At 47.9% G+C, this 21,307-nt stretch overlaps 1 protein-coding gene across 1 annotated transcript; it reads right to left on the reverse strand.

Moving 5' to 3' along the window:
* Positions 1-14,152: 14,152 nt before the first annotated feature.
* Positions 14,153-19,364, reverse strand: LOC119387831 (cyclin-dependent kinase 5 activator 1). Its single transcript, XM_037655360.2, has one exon. It carries the CDS (start codon positions 19,210-19,212, stop codon positions 18,091-18,093), a length of 1,122 nt encoding a protein of 373 aa, XP_037511288.1. The 5' UTR covers positions 19,213-19,364; the 3' UTR covers positions 14,153-18,090.
* Between the last annotated feature and the right edge of the window lie 1,943 nt (positions 19,365-21,307).

The following is a 21,307-nucleotide window of genomic DNA, read 5'->3' on the forward strand; positions in this document are numbered from 1 at the left end:
GTACATCCACTTAGAAGAAAAAGATGGCGCTTTCGCCGTCGAGTCGTCTTAGGCGAAAGCATAAGGGACCCTGTGAGTTTTTCAGACTGACACTGACGATGACAGTTTCCCGCAACCGCAACACACCATGTTTTGGTCTGACATCTTGTCTGTTTCTTTTAAAATTTATTTCCCGTCACTCCGTGTGTATCGTTCAGGGAATTCGAACCCGCGTTTGTTTACTCGTACGCGCCGCATGTATTAATGATACGATACGGTAGGCATAGGCGTGCGCAGGGTTCCCCATCAGGGGGGGGGGGGGCGGGGGTTCATCGCAGCGCCCCCCCCCCCCCCCCCACCCTACTAAGTCAATGTATGGGGCAGATTTTGCGCCCCCTCCCTATCTGAGATGACTAGAAGGGTCAATGTATGGGGCAGATTTTGCGCCCCCCTCTTAGGTGATTAGGGGGGGCGGCCGCCCCCCCCCCCCCTGTCCCCCCTGTGCGCACGCCTCTGACGGTAGGGATGCGGCTGCTTGAGGCACGTGTATTGGTCGAATAAGACGCGCACATGCAAAGGAAAAACGGAAAGCAAGCGCTGAAAAAAGAAAACAAAAAAAAACTATTGCGTTTTCACATTGAAACGTGGAAGACACCTTGCGGGGCTATTTCTCTTCTTTGTGGCAGTGAACAAGCGCTAGTTTTTCTTACAAGGACACAGAAAGACGTGGCAGGACGGCGCTGTCCTGCCATGCCTTTCCCTGTTCTTGTTAAAAAAAATTGTGCTGGTTTACTCTCATAAAGAAGAAAACAATGAAGGCAGCTTCGCACTGGTGCTGCCAAGCCTGAAGGAAGGGCGGAGCTGGGCGGCCTGCTTTGTTTATATATATATATATATATACATATATATATATATATATATATATATATATATATATATTATATATATATATATATATATATATATATATATATATATATATATTTCGCTCTCTGTTTCTCGCTTTCTCTTTCTTTTCAAATTTTTTCTCTCTCTTTCTTTCTTTCTTATTCTTTCTATGCTATGCTTTACTCTCTGCCCTCCTCCTCACGTTCACATCTCTACCCCTGACCCACACTTCCCTTTCCCACCCCCTTGCTATACTATATACTATACGAGGCTATGCTAGGCTCTGCTAGCGTGCCTGGATAGCAGAGTAGTTATGATGCTCGACTCAGGATCGTCCCGGCTAGCCAAGAAATTTTTTTCGCCAAGAATTTTTCTATTTCTCTTTCTATCTCTTTCTCTCCCCTCTCTCTCTTTCTTTCTCTCTCTTTGTACTCGTTCTCTCGCCCATCAGAGTTGTTGCACCCCAGGCCGGACAAACTGGCGCACGTGCTCTCGGAGCGAAGCAGAATATGAGGAAGAGGACGAAAAGGAAGGAGAGGTCGAGCGCGCGCCGGTTCATGATGATGATCATTTATTTTCACGCGTCACGGACTAATTGCTACCTTAATCAGCCCCGCTGTTAAAGGTAGATGGAAAGAACAGTGGAGGAATCAGTAATGAGTTACTGCTAAACTATTTATTTCTAAACATATTCTTTCATCAAGCTAATTAATTTCATAAATAAGGCACCGCTCGACTTATGGCCGATCCCCCGGGGTGGGTTGCGTTTAGTATCTGAGGAACAACCAACTAGCCAGAAAGAACAGGAGCAGATGGGCGTTCAAACTCTTAATTGGGGCAAGTTGCCGCGCGCAGTCGTGTTGCTTCTTTTGTTTATGAGCCACTCACACAACCATGCGTGGACACGCTAACGACCTCCTTGTTCGAGGTGTTCGTACGGGCACTCATTGAGGGAGGATACGCCCTTTATTACGGACGTGCGTGGTCGCGTTTAGGAGAGCACGCACTTATAGCACGCCATATAGAAGGCGTCACGCTGCGGAGTCGCACGCACCGTTTCCCCAACGAGCACCGATCGCCCCCGTTAGGGCGCCGTGCCAGGTCACCAGACGGCGTACAACACTGTTCTCCACGCACCGGCGTAGGCGCCGGCCGTCCCGCACTTCCCCAATCGGACAGCGCTCCCCATCCACGCGTCAGGCGGAGACGGCGCCAACGTCGCTCTTCCATTCTTCTCCCCCACCTCCGTTTATTTATTATTAATATTTTTGTGCGCTCCGAGCTTGTGCCGAGAACAAGGCGGGGAAAGGGGGTTGACAGTGCCGCCGGATCGAATTCCGTCGCCGTCCGCCCAGAGGAGCCGTTGTGCGCGCCGAATGCAATTTGTACGGCCGGCCTCCTCCGTGGACCGCGATGGGTTGATGCCTCCCTGACTTGTTCCAGGCGTCGTGCGCGCTTGGGCGGGCGTGACGCCATATGTGTACCCAGAGGCGTAAACGGCGTCCGGGTAGCGCTTAGTGGAATGTATGTGTGGCGCTGCTTCGAGAAGAATGTGATGGGAATGGCGTGTACGGGAATCTAGAAATGCTTTTATTTGTGTTTATGTCACGGCATGCAAAAAAAGTAATATGTGTGCGCTTCTGATTGTGTCAGAATGGGGCTCATCATAATGGGTGCCTCGTGAAAAAAAAAAAGTTTTTTCATTGACTTGTTTTAAGCGGCGCTAAGATGTGAGAATGAAAGTGAGAATGAAAGAAAAAAAATAAAGAAAACAAGAAGAGAGAACAAAAGATGAATTGGTAAATGTGCGTGAAGTAATTAGATATATTCAATAATGAAGGCTTCTTGAAAGAAACAAACAAGCGTGTAGAATAGTTATTGAAGCATGTTTCCTAGCGCTCACTTTCCCTCAAAACTATGATGTGCCAACAAGCCCATATCGCGTGCCCTTGGCGTGTTTAGAAGGCTGACCCTGATATGAGCTCATAAACCCTTCACAATGTGTTCACTGATGACGTTCTAATAGACGCCGGCCACCACAGTGGTTGTTGCCTGCTCACTCTAATACTAGATTGCCTTCTTTGTTTGCGGTTATATTTGCGTCTCAACGTTATTTTATGATGTATTTGGTGGTGTCCTCATCGAATACAAGAGTTCTGTGGTTGAGAAACAACTTGCTCTAGTTTAACGGCGCGTTCTATACTCACGCAGAATGTGAAACCCAAACATGCATAAAATGAGCGACATGGAGCAATGCATAAATGTAGCTCAACCTGTCTTCCTTAAGAGTGTCTGTACAGAGAAAAGAGCTCATTCGTGCGGTTAGTGAGTTTTGACCTGCTTATATCGGTGGTGAGACAGTGAGTTTTGTACGCTGAAATTGCCATTTCAGACTACCCCAATATAAATGGAAGGGCGAATGGCAGCTCACGTCACTCTCTGCTGGTCGTATCACGTTGATTTATTTTGAAATACGACGGCAACCAGTGAACTCATTTTGAAAAGGGCTGAAACGAGCGGCGGTGAATGAAAATTCAATGAGCACGCATCGTTATACTGATCGACCTCCATCGAATAAGCTGGGTTTTTTTTTTCTTTCATACACGGTGACTTCGATTTAGGTATTTTTACTTGAAGTATAACAACTAAAGCTGCTTTAACAATGTCAGGGGGGCACTCCTGATAGACTGCGCAGCCTTTATGGAAGACGCGCCCTGATAAGTGCTCGGCTTAGAGCACGTGATTAGCTCCTCATCTGCAGACACATATGGCTGAAGTATAATGAGCCGATAATTGTTTCCGCCGGAAGACAGTGCGAAAAAGCAGAAAAAAGAAAACTGTAACGAAATGCACGTGGAGGGGCTTACGTTGTTGACGGCTGTGCAAAAAAAAAATAATAAAAAATAAAAAAGGCCCTTCCTCTATACCGGGGAATTGGGGGCAAGCGAAGCTTGTCGTATGCGTGCCTGATCTACTGCTTTTCTTTCTTTCTTTCTTTCTTTCTTTCTTTCTTTCTTTCTTTCTTTCTTTCTTTCTTTCTTTCTTTCTTTCTTTCTTTCTTTCTTTCTTTCTTTCTTTCTTTCTTTCTTTCTTTCTTTCTTTCTTTCTTTCTTTCTTTCTCGTTGCGCAGTGCTCCCTCTTAACTATTTTCCTTCCTCCATGACGGGGATTGGACCTTCACGTCGTTATATAGCAGCGCCGCACTTCAATGGCTACTGGCAACAACGACGGTTACGTCTTCATATCGAGGCAACAATGAAATGCGGCAACGTGAAATGTCAAGGCACCTCGATAACATATCAGATTGCCGTAACAGAAAGGGCCGATCACCGACAAGTCCACGATCGAGAGAGCATCAATTATTGGAAAACGGCGCATATACAAATATGCATGAGGACCAGCGCACCTTCGAAAGCCGCATTTGTGTGCCCGGCCGGCGGCGGATTTTTCGCGCACAAGACTGCCGCCGCGGAAATCTGTAACTCATAACAAGCTTCGCTAGAAACAAAAAAAAAAGCAACTTGCAGAACTTCTTTGGTCGACGCCCTAGTTGAGTCGTGATACGCACGGCGGAGACATTTGAATCTTCCGTGAACGAGTAACGACGACATCGAAACAAAGAAGGGAAGGGAAGGACGAAATAAAGACAGTAGATAAATGAGGGCACGAAGCCGTAATAGTGGGGTAAGTCACCGGGTCAAGGTGCGTGCGCCACAAAAGAGATAAAGCACGACGTATGCACAGCACACGTAACCGGGGGAGGCATGTCGTGACCGGTGCCATAAGACGGGTATTATGCTCGCGAGCGCGAGACGGGCACTAGTGAAGGAAGTTCTATACGCCCACGACACAACACAGAGGAATATATATATATACACACATACACACACGCGCGCGTGCCAGGGAAATGACTGATCGAACGAAGCGTGAACGGGAAAGGAGAGGCAACGGTGACGTCGCGCCTATACGCGATTGATCCTCTCGCAGAAGGTGCCGATAGCGAGTAACTTCACGCGAGGAGGAGAAAGTAACGGACAGGTAATAGGGGCGGCCGTTCGGTCGCCGGTGCGAGGCCATCGATCGGCGCCTACGTCACAGCCGACCCAGCGGCAAGCGAGCGCCGGTGGCGGTGAACCAAATTGCTCAATGTCGTTTCAAAGTCAGCTGTACGAGCTTCGCGTCTCCCGACGTCACCCTCCATCCCTTTGCCCGAGAGAAGCCGGTTGTAGGTCGCAGCGATATGTCGTGTCTCGGTTTCCGTCGGGTCACCGCGGCTTTGTTGCGTGCGTGCTGCAGGGGCAGGTGATGTTTCTTTGAGCGCTATGTGGAAAGTGGCCCCGAATATGCGCTGTGTGCTTTGATTTAGACAGCTGGAGAAAGGCTATCGAAAACGATTCGATGACCTCTTTTGTACTGCAGAAATAATATAGCGCAGAAAAAGAATAGGGTATGAGATGAAGACAGGACAAGCGGCAGGATGGCGACAGGATAGCGCTTGTCCTGTCCTTATCTCGTCCTCTGTTCGTTTATTGCGCTATGGTTTGTGCAGTACGACGCTGTACCAACACGGCCATACTTCCTCCCTTCTGAAGCGGACCTCTTTCGGCCTTGATTAGGTTGCTCCGAAGTGTCCTTTCTTGTCTTTCAGCCGGCGGTTTGTTCAAGCCGCACGTGCCGCAGAGTAAAAGCGCTGCGTGTAAGCTCTATCAGTCGATTAAGATTTCTTGCAGTTCCTGGCGGGCAACTTCGTAGCGGCTCCTTTAACATACCAAAAATTTTGACACTAACTTCTCGGGTACGCTTTTCCTCCGTAGTTCAACCCTTGCGCCTTTCACCTTTAATACCGAGCAAAATGAACTTGAAGCAAGGTACTGCAAGTCTCTGTAGATCTATATAAGGCATTGCTATGATCTATCGGTCACTAGGAATATCCGAAAGAGGGAACATCTCTCATTCGGAATATCCGTACCTATCCGTGTCTACCTCGAATACGATTCACCCTCAACGGCCCTCTTACCTCAAAAAGTAAACTGCTGCGCGCCTCGGCCTTCATCTTCAACATGACGGCGGCGGCGCCTTCAACTTCCGATGCCTCACCGAGACGGTCCTCAGGTCATGGCAATGATCAGCAGAAGCATGTAGAGTCTTCACGGCCTCAAAGAGGACAATAACCTCCGACTATATATTTCAAGACCTCTTCATCAACCGACTGACCTACGCTACATCCTATCTTCCCCGAAAACCCGTGGAACTCAACAAAATTGAAATTCTCCTGAGGAAGGCCTACGCGCAGTCACTGGAGCTTCCCCCTTTGCCCCGAAGTCTTTCACAGTGCTCCACACTGCACATTATATATACCAGTGAGGCCCGCCTGACCAGTCAACGAAAGAGAGAGAGAGAAATAATATTCTTTAATGAAATTCCCGGAGAGGTTAGCCTTGTTTGTCGCCTGGCTTGCTACTCCAAGTGTTGGGTGATGACTATGGTATATACAATGATCACATTTACACCATATATACACAAATAGTACGTACAGTCACAAACGCACATATATACATAAAAAGAGTAATTCACAAGCTTTGGTTAAGCTGAGTGTTCCTCAAGAACCCCAACAGCGCTTTTGTGTTGCGCATCGCACAACTGCTGTCTTGCCACGGGCCGAGAAGGTGCCGCAGCTCCAAGCTCGAGCCGCGTTGCAAATGAAGTGCTGCCTTCAGAATCTGTCGTTCGGCATCGTAACGGGAACAGTCGCAGAGTACGTGCTATATGGTGCACGTGGGTGAGTCCGACTGCCTGATCTTGTGCTTGAAGTAAAGTGCATCGTTCACACGTGCCCAGAAAGCTTTTCTTCCAACTTGGCTACGTACTCAATCGTCGCTAACTCGGAGCCCGCCTCCATCTGCATCACACCCTCGCATATCAGAGAGCGCATAAAAGTCGCCCCTATTCTGCGGATTATGCATATGGAATTCTAGACCACGGCGCTCTCGACTGAGCTCGACAAACGAGATTAGGCAACCTTTATCCAGTACTCCGCACGCGGATGTCACCGCCAGCTGCTATCACCGGGGCGACACAGCCAGCGTGATTGACTCCAGAGTTCGTGAGATAGCGTCAGCCTCGTTTTTGCACACCAGTGTCGATGGGTTCGAGGAGAGAGAGAGAGAGAGAATAAGGATGAAAGAAAGGCAGGGAAGTTAGCCAGGGCTGAGTCCGGTAGGCTACCCTGCACTGGGGAAGGGGGGAGGGGGAATAAAAGTTGGAGAGAGGAGGAAAGAAAAGTCACTGTTGCCATCGACGTAACGGCATTTCTGCGCTTGACATCACAGGCGGTGAGTCAGTCCCGTGGCTGAAACTAGAGCAGCGCATTCGTTGCTTTATGCAAGTTGTATGCGCGGTCCCATGCAACCAAAATCTTGTTGACGGTGAAGCCATGGTGGTGCTGCTAGTGTTCTCAAGCAACAGACTTCTGAAGGCTTGCGAGAACTGGAGTGATGGTGTCCAGCAGTTGCAACACGCTTCGAGCTATCGGTGTCTGCATCTTGCTCAGCAGCACACGAATAGCACTCACTAGGGTGTTGACCATGCCGACAACTTGTCTCTCTTCGTCCGTCAGTTCATGAGGTACCGATGAAGTGTCACTTACTGCCGAAGTCTGATGTCGCTCATCAGGTGCATGCAGCTTTGGGAGTTCAGGCCAAGTGTCACCTGCATTGCAGCTGGGTTCGAGGAGAGAGAGAAAAAGAGCAGAGGAAGACAGGGAGGTTAACCAGAAGTTTGTATCCGGTATGCTACCCTGCACTGGGGTTGGGGAATAGGGGGTTGAAAGCGAGAGAGAGAAAATAAATAATAAGAAAAAAACCAATCACAACCACACATACACGAGATCGTTCCGCTCAGAGGCGCTCTGACAGGCCAGAGGATCGCAGGAAGGCTAGTAGTAGTAGGAACCCAGCTTGTAAAGCTGGGTTCGAGGAGGAGGAGGAGAAAAAAAAAAGAAGGAAAGGCAGGAAGATTAACCGAGTTCGAGGAAATCGCCATTAATCGTACGAGCTGGAGCAACTCCATCTTCACAGCGTTTCTCGTGCGAGCACGACGTACGTAGCTACAAGTAATTAGAACTAACAGGCAAGAAAGTCAAGGAAATTATAGGGGTATTTAATTTGTAGTAATTACGGTCTAAATCTGAAGAAAGTAAAGAGGACGAAAAGGTAATTTGCCGCCAGCAGGGACCGAACCTGCGACCTTCGGATAACGCGTCCGATGCTCTACCACTGAACGACGGCGGCGGTCATCTTCCCGTCCACTTTATGGGGTATATATGTGCATTTAAACCTAGGAGTGTTAGTCAGTGCCACTAGTAGTCATGACGGCGAGTGTGGAACACTTTTTTTTCTGTCTGCTGGCAAGTTATCTTTTTGTCCACTTTACTTTCTTCACATTTACGTCGTAATTACTACAAATAGGATCCCCTATGCTTTCCTTGGCTTTCTTGTCTGTTAGTTCTAATTAATGTTGTGCCTAGCAAAGAAAAAAAAGGTGCCTTTAAAATTCCCCTTCTTTCGTTCATTCATAGCTACAAGTAGATTTATAAGGTACGGAGTGCATTCACTTTTGTGTAGTGTGTATGGTTTCTATCTATCTATCTATCTATCTATCTATCTATCTATCTATCTATCTATCTATCTATCTATCTATCTATCTATCTATCTATCTATCTATCTATCTATCTATCTATCTATCTATCTATCTATCTATCTATCTATCTATCTATCTATCTATCTATCTATCTATCTATCTATCTATCTATCTATCTATCTATCTATCTATCTATCTATCTATCTATCTATCTATCTATCTATCTATCTATCTATCTATCTATCTATCTATCTATCTATCTATCTATCTATCTATCTATCTATTTTACACTACTTCAGACTATAGTCTAGAAATGAAACATCTTGCTCTGACACAACTTCTCCAGTCGATGCATTTTGCAAGCTACGCAGTATCCTCCATTTTCATTGTGGACATTTTCATCACCTTTGCTTCGCCTTCGCGTTGACTGAACGTGCACGCCACAGCGTCGGGCCGTCTGTAGAAGAAAAAGCCACGCTATTTCCACGCGCGCGTTCGTCGAAATTAAAGCGTCCGGATAAGCACACAATAGGCGGACCTTACCTAAATCCCATTAGAAAAAAAGGGTATCTCTTCCACGTTATTTCGAGTCTTCTCTGTTCTTCAGACGGTGAGTTAATGTTGACGCGCATGCTCTGTGCAAACAGCGCGATTTGCGAATTAACGCTTCAGCGGGAGCGCGGCGGGCGGCTTGCTCTCGTGCGGACCAGGTAAACACACTGACGAACCCACGTTTCATCAACGAGCACACGAAACAAAGCCCGCTAGGCGTCCGCGTACGCATGCTCAGGGCCCACGCAGGGGCTTACGAGTGGCTCTTAATCCTCACGTTTATCCGGCGGCACGTTTTTTTGCTCGCCACGGCTCGGTTGGCCGGCTGACTGACCTTTTTCTGACACCCGCGGGCGACGGTTGCGGAGGCAAAATGAAGTGAAGTTCTGAGAATATTTTTTTTATAAAGGCCGCCTGCTCTCATTTGCATAAGCCACGTGCTCTGTAACGGTCACGCGCTTTCTGTCCACTTCAACTCTCGTCACACCAGGCTGTTTGTGAGATTACTGCCTTACGCAACGCTGTCAAGTCAGCAGCACACACGTGCGTTCTGGACCTTGACATTGCCTCTGGCATTTCGGAGCTGTTCTTTGCGGTATTACCTCGACCTTTTGTTTATATTGCGTGTGTTTTTCTTTCGCTTCTTTTTTTTCCCGAGAGACGCGGCCACGTGGGTGTTGCGTTTCCGCAGAAGCAATATAAGAGCTCGAACGGCTTTTGCGCCGAGAAGCCCCGCTGTTGTAATTGTCCCAGTGGAAATCGCCGTTTGGGAAAGCTATATCTCGCGGCATCCCTTTTTCCAAATCCTCGCCGCCGATGTTCCTCCGTTTCATTCGTCTTTCGAATGGTTTCTTCTTCTTTCTTTCTTTTTTCTTTCCCCATTCTCTTGTTTTCGCAGCGTCGTTGCCTTGTGGGCAATGGCGTTTTAGCGAGATTGCGTTTCAGCCAGTGTCTGGAAGGTAAACATGTGTACTTATTTGTGCTGCAGCCGTAGGCGGGCAAGCCGCAAAACCGCTGAATATTCTAGTACTTCAGCTGTCAGTACTTACACTTTTATATCCCTTTTACTTATAATTACTACGCTGCAATTAAATACTAGAAATAATGTCCCTTGCACTTTCCTTGGCTTTATTTTTTATTAGCTTCATATGAATGTGTCTAACACAGCCGAGATTTATAATCAATTTTAATTCCCACACAGTGTAGTGAGGTAGGTGAAGCGCAATAGGAATGTATAGAAGGAAACAAGTTGGTAAAGGTTAAAAAAACGAGTTATCATTTATATGTTTGTGAATTGTTTCAGATGTCAATCAACTAATTATTCAATGAATTACTTCAATAATTTCGAAGAATTAAGGCGTGAATGAATGAGCGTTGCTATATGCAGCAGGGCGTTAGTGTGCAACGGCAAAAGAACGCAGAGGCTTTGTCGGGAGGTTTGGTGGGGGCATGTGCCTTACTAGCATACGAGAAACAACACATCTGGCTGTAACGGGCGCAGACAACATGCAGGAAAGGTGGTCGAGGAGAACGGGAAATTGACCGCAAGGCGTGTGCAGCATAGTACGAGAAGAAACTGGGAGCCTTCAGCTCTGTAAAAAAAAATTTAAGCAAGGTGCGTGACCGGGCTATATAGTTGGTATTCCATAGTTACGTGAACCGCGCAGGAGAGACACAGACACTGGGACCGACGAGGACTGGCGCTGTTCACGTAAATATAGATCTGTTAAAAAGAACAAAAAAAAAACGCGCTGCGTATTTACTAAATACTGAACGGTAGGCGCACGCGAGTTTCAGTGTGCGTTCAGACGCTTGTAGGTAACAAAACGATTTCTCGGTCACTCTTTTGACGCGGTGTGATAGGAGAGGTTTACCACTCTGGATGGCACCAGCTACTTTTTTTCTTTTTGCTTAGCAAACGAAACGAACAAACAAACCATTGTCTCAATATGTGTCACATATAGAGTGACATATGTATAACCCACTGCAAGCGGTCGGTATACGAACGCAATGTTTTGTGCAATCGTCAGACCAGAAAAGGTAAACATGTTAAGGAGGTGCATATATAAGCACAAATATACTGAATCTTCTGTAATGCCTACAGAAGCACTGTCACGCAGGTAAATACGAACAACGTAAGTACACATTCATTACACAAAGCTTAATACCTTGAAAACATAACAAGCGCATATTTACACCAGTAACCTGCTTTTTTTTTTTCAGAAGACACTGACATTTGATATTCACCTCGATGCTCGTATTTTCTCAAGTCATTTCAGACCACTAAAGCGTTTTATTAGAGCCCGCTGTTGGCCATGGATCAAGTTCTGTTTTTTTTCGAGGTTAGTGGCTATCCATATAAAAGCGATAATTTTGTTCTCGATGTATATTCCGTGCAGATTCGTATTTTGAGCACTTGAATAGAAGATGGTGCTTTAACACCAAATCAACAGCGAGTGTGTGATGCATCTGCGTCCAACTGTGTCACAGCGTCACCCGAAAGCTTCCATGCCACTAAGGAGGGGTGCGCGCTACGCTGCTGCTAGACAGTGCTTCTTGAATAATGAGCTGCTCTGAAACTTTTACAGCGAAAGCTGTTATGAGATCATTTCACCGGCCGTTTTTGGCGCCGTAGTTGTCCGCCGCCGCCGCCGCCGCCGCCGCCACGCCGCCGCCGCCGCCGCCGGTGTCCGTAACCAGTATCGCTCGAAATAAGAAAAAAAACTAAATAAGAAAAAAATTCCAGGCTGGAACGAGGTTCGAACCTGGGCCCTCTGCGTGGGAGCCCAGTATTCAACCTCTGAGCCATGCCGGTGCTTGAAACTGCTTTGCAAAAAGGCACTATACAGGCTTCATGTCGGGAAGGAACCACATTAGCATATGCAATATAGCGTGGTAGAAGAGTAAAATAAGCACCAAGCGTCGCACAACGCTAATTCTGTAACCAGGCGTCACACAATGCGAATTGCGCAACGAGTAGGTTGTTGAATGCTTCCAACCCATTACAAAGGGCTCTGCCATAATTCTTCATCGTCATCAGGCACAGCATCAACAAAGTGCGCATAATGCCTTACATGCGTTTAGCAGGTACCAACGGCTCTCCGTAGAATGACGGAAAAATGGCACAGTGCCTGCCTGCTCTACTTCTGAAAAATTACAATGATTTATAGCGTAGTGGGTTCCTCGCAAGTGCACTTGTATTGGTTGCCAAGGAAGCCCATAAGCGCATGATCCACTTCCTCGGGGTGTCAGTAAAATTACAATGATTTATAGCGTAGTGGGTTCTCGCAAGTGCACTTGTATTGGTTGCCAAGGAAGCCCATAAGTGCATGATCCATTTTCTCGGGGTCTCAGTAAAGTTCTTCGCCCCCCCCCCCCCTGTCTCTCTCCCACGTAACGTATGTTATACAGCATGACGGGAGAGAGAAATAGCGATTGGGCGTCACCCAATGCAAATTACATAACTGGTGGGCCGTTCAACGATTCCAACCCACTTCAAAGGGCTGAGCCATAATTCTTCATCGTCATCAGTCGTCGCGTCAAAAAGTGCACATAATGCCTTACAGACGTGTAGCTGGTGCCTCGCTTCTCCGCAGAATGACGAATAATGACTTAGTAGGTGCTTCCCAACTTCGCAAAAATTGTGATTTATGGCGTAGTGGGTACCTTTCTAGTGTACTTGTATTGTAGCCCCAAGAGAGCTTAACGGGCTCTAGAAACGCCGCTCTTCCAGCTTTCGCTGTGACTGTGCTGCGGTTTCAGCGCAGGCCTGGCATTTTTTTTTACGTTGAGATCGACTGACTCTATTATTACAAACTCTTTGACGGCGGCGTCAGAACATGTCGTGCGCGTGAAGTGCTGCGGAATGTAGGCGAGACGGGAAGCGTCGGCACAAGGACACCGCTCTGAGCGCTCCGCATTTCTTCGGGACGTTTGCCCAGAAAATGGGGGTTGCGGAACGTCGAAATCGCCGTGGTCGTAAAGCGTACTGAGGACAATGCCTTGTACCAAACCTCATACCGGGGTTGCTGGGATGTAAAAGGTCGTGCTCGGGTGGTCCACTATTGCGTCTCACGGTCGTCACCGTAATAAAACGCGACAGCGTTAGCAGGAATTGAAGGCTGACCTTCAAATGACACTCAAGCGTGGTTTCCGCCACAGAGCCCTAAACATAATCGTCCGTTAAGACGTCCGTTAACGATCATCTCTGCGTGGATGTGAAAAAAAAATTGACGTAGATGTTATCACGCAATCTTCTACTATTGTCCGCCGATGGTTGCAATAAAATGTGCTATTCCTAGCATACGGAAAGAAATCAACTTAAGTGCTGATTTTGAGGTACTTACTTAAAAAAAAGAAAAACGTTCAAGAGTATTATTTACTCTACTGTGGGATGGCAGTAAGCTGTACGTCGCTCAATTTTATCAGCTCTAAGCGACGTTAATAGACGTCATCGCGTTTCCTCTCACTGGAGCCCAGTTTGAGTGCTTAGCCAAAAAATAAAAGCGATTTACCAGCGAAGTGCCATGTGCTCTCCCATGGGAAAGCCGTGGACTGACTATTTTCGCGTGACAATACGTCCTTGCGATTGAGGCGATGCCTAACTCTATGCGTTTGCTTCTACAGTATATGTCCAACAGTTTGTAATTGAAATGACTTGTTATTACCGAAGACTGACAGTTGCAAGAAACAAAAAAAAAAAGAAGAAGAAAAAGAAATGGTAGAAATGGTTGCGCGACTTAGTGCAAACTTACCGCACTCTGCGTTGAGAATCAATGTAGAAACAACCAAGCATCACCTAGCTAAAGCCTAGCAACAACCTAGAAGCAACCTAGAACCTGCATCACCTAGATAAGGCCTAGAAACAACCGAGAAGCAACCAGATTAGTCTTCAGAATCGTCGAGTTTCGCTGTTTCAAGCCTTGCACGGCTTAGTGCAAGCTTGGGCAATTTTTTCGTTGTAGCTTAGAATAACTGTGCCTTACAGCATCTCGGGGGTCGCACGTCAACGGAACTTAGTGGAACCAACAGGGTAGGGCGCCAGTGACAGAAGAACAGAAGAACGACACGTGTGGTGAAAAAGATCAGAACAGTCTTTATTTTTTATCCAGCTGATATAGGTTTTGTACAAATGAGCAGCACAAGCTTCGCACGCAGTTCTTGGTATTCTTTCATCAGTCGAAGCTTCGGTGAAGACAAAGAACAGACAGGCTTAGTACATCACACCATTGTCCGTGAACACTTCTACCGGGTATTGTAACAGGTGACGACTTATGCATCGTATTGATGACTATGCAATGACTTGTAGCACTCGAGATAGAGAGAGATGAACTGTGACCTCAGCATTGCCACGCGACTCGCGTATATCGCGAGCAAGCACTATCAGAGATGGCAACCAGACCCCTTGTAAACGAAAATAACAACTTTCGCCTCTTCCTCTACTTCAGAACTGATGGCGTGGTTTCTTTGCATGAAAGCAATAACTTTCGAAACACGTTGTGTGGACACTGACGCCAGCAGATAACATATTGGCGCTTATTTGCCTAATCAAGCGACACAGGAACAACTGTTGTTACCTGTAGCAGGTAAAAAGAGGTTAAGAAATGAAATGCGATAATAGGCCAAAACTTATTAACAATACAGAGTTCAGCTACAATTAACAAAGTTGCCGAAAATGTGGACATATATGCATGACGTGCGGCAGATCGTGTTGAACAAGAAGCTGCAATAAATACAAAATTGGCACATAACTCACATAAGCGCTTTGTTACAGAAGACAGCAATACACGGGCGGAGGCTTGTACACATCTTGTGCGTGGTTGTTTCGTTAACTGCCCTCTTGAAATTATGCCGGAAGGCGGTGCTACGGAAAGCGTGCTTCACCGCAATAACAGTCTAAACGCGGCGAAGCACGCTTCACGTGCGTGAAGTGGAGGTGTGTAGCCAGCACTGAGCAGCGTGACACTGCCGACAAGAAAAAAACTTTCATTTCATGCCGGCACTTTAGACTTACAGTATAGTGTCTCTAAACATAATATCTTAGATTACCAACGCTCACCGGAAGTGACATTGCAGCTTGCCCTCCATTTGGCGATTACTCTAAGCGTTTTGTCGATGCCAGGGTTCTTCATAAGGCAGTCACTAAACGTGTCCCAAGCTGCGTTTTCATGTCACTGAATTCACTCAAGTGAATATAAGGTTCTCGTGTTCGCTGTTTCCTATTTTTGCTCCCTCTTTTTCAAGCGCAAATTGTTTTTCTAGCATATTCGCGAAATAACGTCATATTTTTCCTAATGTACGCTTGAGAAAGGTATGAGCACGTCCTCTTTTTCTCTGCACTGAAGGTATCGTTTGATATCAACTGACAAACTTTAACTAGAGGACAACATCGCACTCAGTGCTGGCTCGCAAAAGGGCCTGCAATGTCAGGCCGTACTGTCCTCGTTCATACCGCCATAAAAGACGAGCATCGAACAACAAAGAACAAAAAGATAGAACGTTGCAGAGAAAACAAGTTAAAAGTAGAAATAAGCATAGCGTCGTTTTGGGAGGAGACGCCATCTACAACGGTTTCGGTGAGTAATGCGCGGCAGGCTGCCACCGTGCTACGCATGCGTCGTACTCCGCAGGCGGCGTAGTGAGGACGCGACGCTGGGGGAGTCGACGCGATCGATACGCGCCTTTTTTTAAAATTTTTTCTTTGGTTCTCGCAGGGAAGCTGGCTAGTTCCGCGCAAGATGGCGGCCGAGTCTCCGCGGCGCCCCAGCTATGCCGCGACGTTTTCTTTGAGCGCCGCGGTGCTCCATAGGAAGCAGCGGGCAATGCGAAAGCGCCTCGCCGCGTCCTCATTGAACAGTTTTATTTACACCTAAAGAAACAAGGATCGTATAAAAGATATTCAGCTCGACTTATTCCCCGCTTCGTGTAACCGTACACGCTAACGCCAGCGTAGCTCTTTACTAAAAATAATGCATTGTGACTGCGAAATAAAGGACTGCGACTACAAAGTGGACGTATTTCTCCTGTTCCCGTATCACAAGAAACGTAGCTAACAACAATTTGTTGCCGTTGTTTTTCTAGCGATTGCTTATTGTTTATTTCACTCACCGAGTGTGTTTCTCTCGCCAGGAAAACAACAAAAGAAGGGAACAAATGAAAGCGTAACGGTTGCAATGTACGCACCCTAAAAAACGGCGATCTCATAAAATAGATATTATGTCATGGTTGTTTCGCAATATATCGTCATTTGAGCGTATTTGCTATTCTTCCAGCAGACTTCACCCGCTGGGTAGCCTTCGGAGCCCAATGCATGGGCAGAAGCGTACGCTTCAGAAGTATCGTGTACAATCTAAATGTCTCTCCTGAGACTTCTTTATCTGCAGTTCCTACATGCGATCGGCTAAGTTATATCAACGTTGGCACATCGCGTTTTCATTGCTTCATTGAAGCTTGCTTTGAGGTTCTGCAGCATGGTATCACTCCACTTCGCTTCCGCGTTTCTTTTTCATTGCACTAACTTTACGCGAGATAACGTGAAATTGAACGTAAATGAAGAGAGAACGAATGTATGATGGCTGTATCACCTAACGTATCGAGATTCATACTGATTTTTTTTGTTGCCGTTTCGTTCTTAACAATATTTGTACTGGTTACTGTTCTCTTTTCTTTCTTATCTTTTGTTTGCGTCACAGCAGAAGAAAGAATGCAATTAACAGGTCGTGACGAAAACATACTAAAAGTACTGATACAACTGCAAGGCAGCCGCGAAGACGATCGATACACAGACGTGCCCTATACTAAAATTGCGCTCTGGCTGTGACAAAAAGCGAATGAACAGGTTCGATAATCTCTCCCTCGCTCACTCTATATATAGGTGCTCCATCGAATGTGGGCAGTCTGTGAAACTTAGTTGGTGTAGAGATGAAATAGCGTACGAACGGAAACGATCGCCCTCTCACCTGTGGTATTTCGTGCGGTTTCTTCTGGGACAGCGTTAGTCAAAGGAAAGAAAAAAAAACGCATAAAAACAAGCGATAGAAGGCGAAAACAAGTGAAAGGAGGAAGTATTGCAGCATAGTCCCACAACAATGAGTCAGTCGTAACAACGGTAGCAGAGGGATGGAGAGAGCCGGGTGTCTTGTCGAGAAGAGAGCTGGGTGCGTGGACAAACTTCTCCAAGCTGCCCGCAGCGAGGCGATGGCGAAACGGTGTCTCACAGGCACCGCAGTCTGTCGCACAGTCGACCGCCTCGGCGGCCTTGAACACACGGAGCATTGCGCCATGTCCAGGCATTTCTCTCCCGTCCGATGTCACACACTCAAGAAACGGACACTGCGCAAGCTAGCGCCACGGTCGAGGATGCCTCCATCGATGCTCTTCGAACATTTCCACCCCGTTTCCGTGTGTTTTCTTTTGGCAGTTATGGCGAACGCTGCTCCATCGACGCCATTGATGGGTCCACGTATGACGGCCGTCCCAGGTTCCGTGTCTTCCGGTGTGCTGCAAGTGGTGTCGCACTGCATTCTTTTCCCGGAACAACTAAGTAGGGTCAACGGGGACCGCATAGCTAAAGAACAGGCTCTTGCCTCAACTGAAATGTGTGCAGCAAATGAACGAATGGAGACATCATCTGCGGAATGCAAGATGTTCGTTCTTTGCTTAAGTGACCCGCTATAGCGTAACTTTCTTCACGACGTTTCCTTGCACTCCAAATAAACAGTAAAACCAAATCACAAACTTGGGTCCAAGCTCATCACTCTTAAGCCGTACTTGTCTTCAAAGTTGAAGATAGGAAGGTGACGGAAAAAGCAGCAGTAACAGGGACAAAGAGCTTTTGATCAACGTGCGTCGAAAAATGAAGGGCAACACGACGTTGACACAGCGTACACCGGAATCACCACGGCGCTGAGGTGACGGCTTGGACAGAAGGACGGGTGCTGGCCTCTCCCTCTGCCGCTCGGAGAGGACCTTATTTGGCGAAACCTTGATACTAGAGTGAAGAAGCCCCGTCGATGGCGGGGCCGTGGGCGGTCTTCAACAAACGCGCGCCGTGGTTGCCGTCGACGTCGCCGGCTGGGGTGCACACGCCTTGAGCTCACTGAAGACTTCGGTGAAGAAGCCCGGCTCGCTGTTGATGCGCAGCATGCTGGAGCTCAGGCTCTCGATGATCAGGAGGCAGCGGTCCCAGAATTTGTCCCGGTTCTCGTCAACAAGGAAGGGCTTTAGTGGATACGATATCTCGTTGCCCATGTACGCGTACGACAGGTAGAGGCACGTCAGCACGACGGCCTGCAGCTCACGCTCGCTGGTCACGTCCTCGTCGACGAGCTCGCGCACAAGCATGTACAGGAAGACCACGTTTGCAGGGTTGATGAAGGCGATGTCCTGCCAGCCCTGCAGCAGCAGCGACCTGTCCACGGTTCGCAGCCAGAGAACTGCGTCTCCTGGCTGGAAGTCGCGCAGCCGCTTGCAGCGCTGCCCAAGGAACTCGCCCAAGCAGCGCAGCAGCTCTGACGTTGAGGCTTGGATGACTGTCTTGCGCTGAGGGCTACCACCGGCCGTTAGCTGCTGAGATCCGGCCGGTTTGGGGGGAGCCGGCCTTACCACGGCTGGCTTCGGTGGCAGGGGAGGCGGGGCCGGCTTGGCACTAGTTGGTGGCCGGTCGACGAGCCCGCGGCCCGTGCCCACGATGTCGAGGCCAAGGTTGTAGCAGGAAAGGGACTTGTGTACGTTCTTGTTTGGATCGACGGGTTCTAAGGGCTGGCGCTGCGCGGCCGCTGACTTGGTCTTTTCTGCCTTCTTCTTGGTTGAGACGTTAAAGTGCTTCCAGCTCAGAGCATTGATGAAAAGAGTGTGCTTCTTCAAGTGGTTGCCGCCATGGTGGTTCTGGTTGTTGTTGTTATTGTTATTATTGTTGTTGTGATTGTTGCCGTGGTGGTGACCGTGGTGGTAATGGTGGTGGTTGTGGCCTCCGCCGGCGTTGGGCGGCTGCGTTTGAGACGCCGGCGGCGCCGCCATCCTGTCCTGGTGGAGGCCCATCTTGGCGGAGTGCTGACTGTTCTTGGCGTTGTTGAGCTGCTCGTAGCTGTACAGGTTGTACTCGCTGTAGCTCTGCGGCTTGCGGTCTCTCGGAGAGAAGCTCAGCACGGTGCCCATGGTGGTCCCGCGGCCGATGTCGCTGCGACCTCGTCCAGGTGTCCTCTCTGCTCTCGAAAAGGCGATACTCGTCGTTTTGCGAGCGGTTATCGCTCAGCTAGCACGGTAGCGGCGGAGGCAACCGTCGTCCAACATGTCGTCCGCGCGCATTCTGGGCCCGATCGAAGCGGGGCCGATTCGTACGGGCAGCGTTGCCCAGGCGACGGTGGCAGTGCGCGTGCGCACAGCCGGCCCCTTTTCCGCCGCTGGACGTTGCGCCGAAGCGAAGCTATGGCGTCACCCTCGCCGCTGTATCGCAACGCTGCTGCTGCCCGTCTCTTCGCCAAAGGCGCCGGATCGATACGGGCGTGATGGGCGCTGAGGGAACCGGAGTGAAGGAAAAGAAGGAAAAAGGGAAGGGTAAAGCAGCGACTCCCTCTGGGATCTGTTGCTCCCGTGGATGGCTTCGTTGCGAAGCAGCCAGGGAGGAAGATGCGGAGTGTACCGAGCCTTTCTCCTGATCCCCGATGCCCCCCGCCACGTCCTCCTTAAAGTAAAACAGACGCCTGCCGTAGCCCGCTCAATAGTATGCGGGCAATGGGCGATGTAAGCATGCAGCGTGATGAGTCGAGACGAATTCTACTCTTTCATTTAGTGAGGGGCTGGCTTTTGGATCGTTGAACCTTCCGCGATTCTTTCCATGTATTTTGTGGGTGGTATGCCCATTTTAAGGCCGATGTTGTCGAACGACGTTTACTTCATTCGTTATATATATATATATATATATATATATATATATATATATATATATATATATATATATTTCATTTCGTCGTCATATTGAATCGCCTCCTTCGACCTATCCTTTTGGAATGTCTTCAGGCAAAATATTTCCAAAGCAATCCGGCCGAAACCGAAAGAGGATTGCCGGACGCTTTTGCTCGCTTGTGTTGACAGCGCTGGGAACTTATACGGCAGAAAATTTGAGCAAGCAACAACAATAAAATGAAAATATTGGTGCTTCGTTCCAGGAGCACTTTGTTCCAGGAGGAGAAAGAAAGAAAGAAAGAAAGAAAGAAAGAAAGAAAGAAAGAAAGAAAGAAAGAAAGAAAGAAAGAAAGAAAGAAAGAAAGAAAGAAAGAAAGAAAGAAAGAAAGAAAGAAAGAAAGAAAACAACCAAACTCAAAACTGCCCTTACAGTAAGAAAAATGACCAGGATAATGGTTTGTGGAGCGTGAGTGCATGCAGAGTCATAAACCACAACCGGGATCAACGGGATGCGCGACAAAGAACCCGGGGACACACAGAGAGGCCATTCGCAGATGTTTCCTGCTTTTCCATGGAAGCTTTCACGTTATCCAAGTATACGCAAGAAAACAAACGAACAAACAAAAACAAAGAATCAACACGAAGATATTTATGCACGACCGTTGGTCAGCATTGGCAAAAGGATTAATGTCCGAGAGGTAATAAACGACATTCTCTCCGACAGATCAGGCACCGCCCTAGGGAACGCAGTAAAAGACAAATTCGAGTTGGCTATCTAGAAGCGACCCATGCAGAGTTGCTAGGCATAACTCATAACGCAGTGAGAGAAGCATGAGACAGAAAGATAAACGTGCTAAGCATTTACGGGGAGTGATGAAGAGAAAAGGCTGCCGTTACCACGTTGCTGCAAAACGTCCGCAAACTTTAAGTTCGCCGCTCAGCCACGTGCGTTGGTGCGCATTAGGCTGAGTCATTTGCGAGCCCTTACCCGAGTTCGTGGATTTGGTGTAGTGACCCGAGTCCTTCGCTATTTGAGTATATTTATTATACTGAGGTGCGTGCGGCCGGAAAGATTAATTGAATTTCCTTTCTCGAATAGCGTGTGTAAATAGCGCGCCGCCTCTGCCGAATTTCGATCTTGGTTTCCATAAATCATGAGTCTTCATTTGCGCCAACTCTTCTCACCGGCTTGCTTTCAGCCACGCGTGTGAAAACTAGCAGCCGCAGAACTGGCACGGACGTAGTGAGACCCTAAAGGAAGCGCTTCGAGGTGAAAATGCAGTAGATATAAGCTGGTTCGTGCGGTTTTGTGTATTTAGCTTCTTTTTCTCTAATGGCACGCTAAATT

Source organism: Rhipicephalus sanguineus, chromosome 3 (genome assembly GCF_013339695.2).
Source record: "Rhipicephalus sanguineus isolate Rsan-2018 chromosome 3, BIME_Rsan_1.4, whole genome shotgun sequence".
NCBI lineage: Eukaryota > Metazoa > Arthropoda > Arachnida > Ixodida > Ixodidae > Rhipicephalus > Rhipicephalus sanguineus.